Genomic DNA, 8,038 nt, shown 5'->3' on the forward strand with positions numbered 1-8,038 from the left:
ACACAGCATCGGTTAAGGCCAACAGATCGGCATACTTAACATAAAAGTGTGTCACCCATATGGACACTGTCTTTAGCACTGTGTCTCCAAATGAATGGCTTGAGACCGACTGGTTTGACTGGCTACATAACTATCACACACACAATGCGCTACCACTGTCACATTCTCTTGTAACGCACTCACAACTGCTAACAACAGGACTCACATATTCGTCATGTTAATATAAAAACAGGGAGTTAAATAGACATCCTTTTAAGAGCATGGATGTTGTAGAAGTTCTTTGAGATTAAGGAAAATTAAGTATTTAAACTGGTTACACGTGACAATGCAAAGGGAATAAAAAGTGTTTGAAGACTTGAGCTCTGAAGGCAAACATGTCTCCGTGTCCTCCTGACAGCCGGGATCGTGTATGCTACAATAATCCAGGTTTCTGCTGCAGCCTTTCGCTCTGCCTGGGTCAATACTAATTCAATTTCTGTCTCAGGGAATTCCCAGGTTGCCTCTTGGCAGGATTTCTGAGCTGAGTGGAAGAGCATTGTGCGAGGTTATATGTACTTGAGAGCGTGCGTCTGCCTGTTTCTCTGCGCGCGTGTGTGAGAAACTCGACAATGGCTAAACAACGGGCAGATTGTGTTGTTTTGATCGGGCTTAAGTCGACAGTGTTTCCCACAATTTGGAGTTTACATATTCTCACGCCACAATTTAATTGCTGTTTTGTATGTCAAAGCAATACACAGTCGGCCTGACACTTCCAACAATGCCAGCTCATTGTGTGCCATGAATGGATGAGTGAAAGCGCTCCCGCTTGGAGCTCACCAACAGCCCTTAACCACCATAACCACTCCTCTTCACACACACACACACACACCACACAGCGGCCATTTTGTGCCAAAGCCAGGCTGTGCTGTGCCAGCGGAGCAGCAGACGACACGACATTGAACCTCATTTCATTCCACAGCTGTTCCGCCCCCCCCCCGTCGCCCTCACTCGGAGACATTCATACAATACAACTTATTACAGCTTAATGCAGCCTAATATTGATGTATGTGTGTACACAGAGAAACAGGGCAGCGCGGGGAGAGAAATTGGGAAAGAGACGGGTCCATATGCAGTCTGGTGATAATGCGAGAAGCCGGCGATAATATCTGGGTGTTAAATTGGTATCGATTGACTAAATATCCTGACCAGGAGGAGAGAGCGGCCGCGCTTTCATGCTTGTACAGCGTGTCTGCTCCGAGCTGCACTGTGACTATCTGATCCATTTTAATACAGACATCCTGACTGCTGCGAGGCCTTATTTTCAACACAGTGTGCACGCCTCTTCCTGTACGTGTGTGTGCTTTTAATTCAATGGCAAAGAGGAGTTTTTGTTGTGCAACTTTAATCTTGGTTATAGTACAAAAAGGATGATTTCGGGTCGGCGCAAAAGTAGGCGCAAGTGTGAGCAACCTGCGCCTATTTCAGGAGAGCAAAATACATGGTTGCGTAAGCACACTCCACCTTAAAAAAAAAACTAAGCATCCAAACGTTCTCTTACAAAGGCAACAACAACAACACGCCTTTTTCCCTCCAACACTTCAGTCACACCTAAAATCAACTCACGAGTGGAGACAAAACAATGACCCATTTAGACGAGAGGCCAGCACAGCGGTTGGTAAATGTTCTCACAGCCGCACACACGACGCTGGCCGGAATCTAGTAGTTTCCAGTCAAAGCCCACTTTCACTACAACTTTCTGTGAGCGGAAGAGGAATCTATAAAGCGGAGGCACACTAGTAAAAGACATGAATCATGTGCGAGGTCAGGAATGAGTGTTTTGTATCCTGGTGCATTTCTGGGTTTTCAAATGTATCACACTTCCATCTTTTCCCAAGGAAACAAAGAGCTACGCAAAGCAGCAGGTCACTTCCAAGCATCACACACACACATCTTACAGCGCCATTGTTCCTCTGAAATGAACTTCAACCTGACAACAATCTCCCCAGAAGTCAATTCACAAGCGTACAAATCACTAAAATCACTGCCCCGCATTGTTGTCCGACAGTGACGAAGGAGCTCAAGTGTACACACGGCTAACTCATCCACAGTTTGCCCTCCTGATAATACACTCAATAGCACAAACAAACAGACAAAGCACATTTACAAAGACAGATAAGGTACACAATCGCCAAACAAACACATCTCTGGGATCTACACAGAGGCGCAGAAACACCGCTGCGAGTAGGGGACGATAGGCGTTGACACAGAAAAAGGGAGAGAGAGACTGACACAGCGAGATGACAGATGAGGAGAGAGAGAGACGTAGAGAGAGAGAGATTGCTTTGTTAGCAGGACGGGGAATAAAGTGGTAATTGCCTCACTGTGGGTTTGTTGATTATAGTTCAGCCAGGTTCTCCATGTTAATCATTTACCAGGGGAAGACAGAGATTAGTACAGAGACAGACACAGAGAGGAGAGATAGCAGACAGTGCGAGAAAATATTCATTTGCACGCACGCACACAAGAGAGGACGAGACGCAGACACGCCGGCTGAGGGAGAAATAATAAAAAGATGTAAAAAAAGAAGTCAATCATCTCTCTGACGAGTCACAAACACTGTCTGCTTTCACTTTACTGTAAACTGCCATGTGTGCGTGCGTTCAGGTGTGTGTGTGCGTGTGTGCGCGCGAGAAGGTGCGGTATGCAGAATGTGATTTACCTTGGTATTTAAACTAGATCATTCATGAGTGCACACGGAGGGAAATGATGCATAAACAGAGCGGAGATTACACGGCAGACTTATGAGGGGCTGCTTTCAATAAAGATACAGAAAACCAATACAAATATTCATCTCCTCACGCACCGTTTAAACATGCCTCACTGGTTTGGAGCTCGGCCCTAAGCCTTTGCCAGTAAAGGGGGAGAGATACAGACAGAAGGCGAGAGAGAGAGAGAAGGAGAGAGAGAGAGAGAGAGAGTTCAGTGGGGTCTGGACTGGTCTGGTGTTTGTTTAAAATGCCTTAAAGTGTGTGTCCAAACTTGCAGAGTGCGCACAAGAATGACAAAGAGAGGAGACAGGTAAGAGAAACTGGTTATCCTATTGTGGCGTATCTCTCTGTGTAGATGCTTAAATCTCTTATTAACACCGAGCTAATCCACCGTTCTGCGGGAGAAAGAAAAGACAAGAGAAGCGAGGAAACAAGAGTCAGAAGTTTGATCCAGATCCAGGAGAACTGTTGCAACAAGTCTGCCTCCTGCCATGTCGGATAAGAGAGCGAGCAGTGTTAGAGGTGTGAGCCAAGAACAAGGGTAAGTCAGGGGACACGGAAATGGAGGAGCTTATTTAAGGTGCAGGTTTGGGTGACATTTATTCTTGTTAGGAGGTGTATGAGCAGCCCATATAAAGACAGTAAAAGCCTCTTTCAAGTCGGCTCTTGCAGTAAAAAAAGAAGGTAATTCGATCCTTAAAGTTTTGGAGCTCTGAGTAAACTTCGTGACACCTCCTGAGTGAATTTATGAGGATGAATGGAGCACAAGAAGCAGACACTGTCGGATCAGCAAACATGGCCGGTCAACTTATTTGGTCCAACAGGTTTTAAAGCACACCATGGCACAGTAGAAGGGGCTTTATACACCAATAAACTAGTCTGAGCCTGCTGCTCTCGGGAGTGCTGAGGTATACTGTCAGCACACACACACAAACACACTCTCAAGTTTAGAGCCCTCTGGTTATAATATTTTACTAACCTTTAACTGCTCCAGGAAGTAAAAAATAATTTCTCTTCTAATAAGGAGCCATCGCTCTGAGAGAAACGCTGTAATAAAATCGAGAACGATCGTAAACTCTCTTCATAAAATCATGAAAGAGGGCAATCGAACCACTTGAGCCCCACAAAAGAGAAAGAGACCGGCGTATCTGATTCTGCCATGTTCGACGCTGACCCTGCAGTCAGTCTATCACTTTCATTTCAAAGCTCCATTTTTCAATCTGGAGGGTGCTAAATGTGTGCCAGTTAAAGGGTTTCACTGAGCCTTTGTTACAGCCGTATTAGCCGGCGAAGAACAGGGCAACAAGGCCCTTCAGTCTCCACTTCACTGCCTCTGCTTCATTAAAATCATAAATCTAGACGTCGAAGGAAAGGTGATGGTGAGAGAATGTCTTCTGTCTTCGCATTAAGAGGAGCCGGTTCTCTCACTAGCTACAGTTATATACAGGCTAAACCTCTGATGTAACGTCTGTAACCTAGCTAGCTCCTTCTTCCTTTAGCTTTTCCACAAAATTCTTTGGTAAGTTTAACATTTAACAGTGAAACCAAAATTAAATATGAGATATTTAAACCTAAATAGATTTTTGAGAGCAGCACCCACACAACAGCTTATAAGGCTGTGGTGTTAGCAAACATTTAGCTAACGGTTGCATATTTACAGACCCAGCAGACACAGAGCAACGTTAGCTGCCTTTTAAGTTGTGTTTCTGACAGCCTGGTGAATAAAAGTCCACATTTTACTCTCTTTGAGGTTCTATATTTTCCTTGTTTTGTTCAACAACTCCTTGGGTAAATATCTCACTCTTTAACTGCTTCACTAGTTAGCCTACTAACTTTTTCCCTCCGCTGTCGCCTACCGTGTAGCTAACGGTTTTATCAGAGCTGCTTTACTATTAAAAAACGCAGACAAAAGCAGCGAAAGTGAATCATAACAAGAACATTTGCTAGCAGTTTAACCAAAACCATGAGCTGAAAGATGCTAAATGCTACACAGAGCTAACTGTAGTAGGAGACTCCTCTGTGTCACTACAAGCAACCTATAGCCATTTTATTCATATTTGATATAGAAATTTAAGTGGCGCAGCTTTAAGAAATAAGCCCACAGCTCTTTAGTATGTCAAATAACATTTTGGACAATTAAACGAAAGACAAATGTGTTTTTTTGTGTGACTAAGACTGCCTTCTGTACCATAAGCATCGAGCGGATTCCTGGACCCCTCTAGTGCAGCGGCAAGCCAACAAAAGCCTCTCCCCGTGCTCCTCTTCTCTCCCCGGGCTACATTTACAGGCCTCAGGACAACCTGGCTGGCTGGCTGGCAGCTAATAGAAAATATGGTATGGGAAAATGACTGAAGCTCAACTAATCACACCGCCAATATCCATCACTGGGCAGGAGGGAGCTGTGAGAGATAAAGGGACCAAGGAGGTGGGCGAGCGCAGAGGAAAAGAAATGAAAAGGAGAGCGGGATGTAACAAGGGAGGTAATGAAGAGTGAGGAGAGGAGAGGAGATAAGGGAAGAGGAGAGGAAAGGAGAGGAGAGGAGGAAAGAGCCTTAGCAGTAAACCCAAGGGATTCTGGACCGGGTGCAACATCACGGCTCCGCTGATAGCTTTGTGATTGGGTGGTGTTGCTGATGAGAGTGATTCTCTGCCACAGTGGGTTACCCTCCGCCGCAATACTGATGGCATTGTGATTGTGTGGTGTTGCAGCCGACTGTGTGGCCCTGCCACAGGCTGTGACCATTCATCCCTGAATCTCTGGGGAACAAGAAGGTGCTTCCTAATCCTCACAGCGTTCCTCCTCAACACATTTCTGTTGGATCCCAATTACAGGACTGGGTTTTACCCGCCTGGACACACTGAGTATAACCTCAGCTGACTCCAGCACAGGATGAGTCCTGCAGACCTGACAAAGGAGTCCCCGGGGAAATTATCACTCCCAGGAGTCGTATTTCTGCCACAATTTGTGCATCTACAAATGTAAAATAGAAGAGAAATCTGTGACTTCTGAAGTGGTCTCTGTGGCCAACGGCTATTAAGTAGAAAGGTCATTTATCTTTAAGAGTGTTTAGGGAATCAGGCCTCTAGGAGAGCGAGAGTCTCTAAATAACCAGGTGAGAGACTGGCGGATGTGTTATTTTGGGCAGTAGCCGTCCTGGCCCTGCAGGTCCTGCACCTCAAACCTTCAATTAGGCAGACTGGAACACCTGGATCAGCAGGTGAGCCTGACTCTGCCTTGCTAATGGCCCCTATCAACCCATTACACACACTCACAAACACACACACCACACCATTACCCAACTACATATTAGCTTATATCCAGCAGCACTTTAGCCTTTAATACACACCTGTGTGCTCAGCATGCTATCTAGGACACTATTCAGAGTAGAAACCCGCACTTCTAGCACTCTATAAGTAGCATTGTCAGCGGTGGACAGGTGAAAGCCAGGGTTAGTCACTGTGATAAAGATAACTACCTGCAGAAGAAGGTGACATCAGGCCACTCTGCCTCATATGAAACCACATTATCTGAGAGTCAAGGTTCTCCTAATTCAACAAAATAAAAGCTTTCTGATAGCTTGAGGGTTAGTGCAGGTTTAAGGTAATCATACCTGCTCTGCACCCTTCTTCAATTTAGTGCACGAGGACGTGATCTGCAGCATAGCAGACATTCTTTAAACCAACTTAAGTCTGACTCATTTAGGAGGAATCATTGTGGTGGTTGTGCAATATGAAGGCAGTGCAAGTTCAGACCAGCAACGTTTGTTCTATGCAAAGTAAGTTGAATAATGTAAATCCTGCTTGAAATATTAAAAGTGAACATCTGTGAGGGAAAAAAGGAACGAGACAAAGTTTTTTTTTGTCTTGGAAAGGAGCATCATTAAGCGCAAAGTGTTTCCTCACCTTGTGTTTGTAGAATTCCAATACACGACGTGTCTTTTGGCCACAGCAGCTGAGATTATGTTACAGAGGAACATCGTGGTTTTCCAAGCAGGCAGAGCCCCCGGGGTCCACATCAGGGAGCCCATCCCGACCAGCCTCAGGCCCCGCGGAGTTGGTGCGCGCGCGCGGCTGGGAGTGGCGTGCAGATCAGGTGAGGAGAACCGAAGAAGAGAAGCCCGGTGAACAACTTTTCAGCCCAGAAGATTCACCGAATCATGGAGGAAGTCAAACTTCTACGTAATCTGCTGCTGCAGCTTCGCATGATGCGCAAAGGTAAAGTAATTCAAGTCGTTTAAAAAGGGTTAAATCACAGGCTGCAGGGAGGAAGGTGAGGACCTCCAGGGGGAAAAGTACTTGAACGCATGCCCATAGTCCGCATGATAGATGTAGACTGAGATCTTTCCCCTTTGAAACTAAAAAAAAGAGACTAAACTTGAGTGCTGAGGTCACGGGTTCGAGTGTAAGCTACAGTAATGGGTCAGACTATCAATTGAAACTGCCAGCTGGTTTGGCAGCAACAGGCTGAGGAGCGCTGGAAGGGCGGATCCGCCGAGCAGAGGGCGGTGCCGGGCAAACTTTGAGCCAATCAGTAGACAAGGGTGTGGTGATGTGTGATACTGTAGTGCGAAGTTAAATCCTTGTGAGGTGCGCCGACTGGTGTGGGGAGACAGTCTGTCACTGTTCCAGTTTTCAGGAGAGCCTGGGACCCTCTGTCCTCCTTTCTTAAAGCTCTGATTGGCTGTGACTGATGTGGAGCTGAGGAGTCACACTGATTTGAACTGCTGAAATGTAATATGGTCCAACACACAACTGTAGAGTCATTTAAGAGCTTAAGCAGCTCAGTTGGTTGTTTTGCTCAAAGGATCTTCAGCAGTGAGCAGCTGGTTCCTACTTCTTATTGAATTCACTCCTAAACAAAATTTGTAAAAGTAGGGCAACATATGGTAATGATGCGTTCAGGGACCCAACACACAAAGAAGTCAAATATTTGGGAGCCACGCCACCCCTTTGGCTGTGTCCACAAGGTCCACATTTAGCTCAGTTACACTTGTCTGTGAGCTCTCTCTCTCTCTCTGTCTCTCACTCTCTCTCTCTGTCTCTGTGTGTGTGTGTGTGTGTGTGTGTGTTGATCAGTATTAATTCTCTAGTTGTTGTCAGACACCCCAGGGGAGGGTGTAGTGACAGTAATCACTACGCCTCCACGGGCGAAAGCCACTGGTGGTCCTTTCTAATTATCTGATTCTCTAAGTGTGAGTGTGTGTGTGTGTGTGTGTGTGTGTGTGTTTGAGGAAGAGTGTGTGTGTATGTGAGATAACTAACACTGCTATTGCTCCGGCACTATCACTCAT

At 45.8% G+C, this 8,038-nt stretch overlaps 1 protein-coding gene across 1 annotated transcript in view; it reads right to left on the reverse strand.

Moving 5' to 3' along the window:
• The window catches only part of LOC138584303 (ephrin-A4), a 35,390-nt gene extending 28,237 nt beyond the window's left edge, over window positions 1–7,153 (reverse strand). Inside the window, exon 1 of the mRNA XM_069656500.1 lies at window positions 6,651–7,153. Coding sequence (XP_069512601.1) covers window positions 6,651–6,775 — 125 coding nt within the window. The 5' untranslated portion in view covers window positions 6,776–7,153. The remainder of the gene's footprint in view (window positions 1–6,650) is intronic.
• Window positions 7,154–8,038: the final 885 nt, after the last annotated feature.

The sequence above is a fragment of the Semicossyphus pulcher genome, unplaced genomic scaffold, assembly GCF_022749685.1.
Source record: "Semicossyphus pulcher isolate SPU_LCO1_2020_fin unplaced genomic scaffold, fSemPul1.0.p SCAF_9, whole genome shotgun sequence".
In the NCBI taxonomy this organism is placed as follows: domain Eukaryota; kingdom Metazoa; phylum Chordata; class Actinopteri; order Labriformes; family Labridae; genus Semicossyphus; species Semicossyphus pulcher.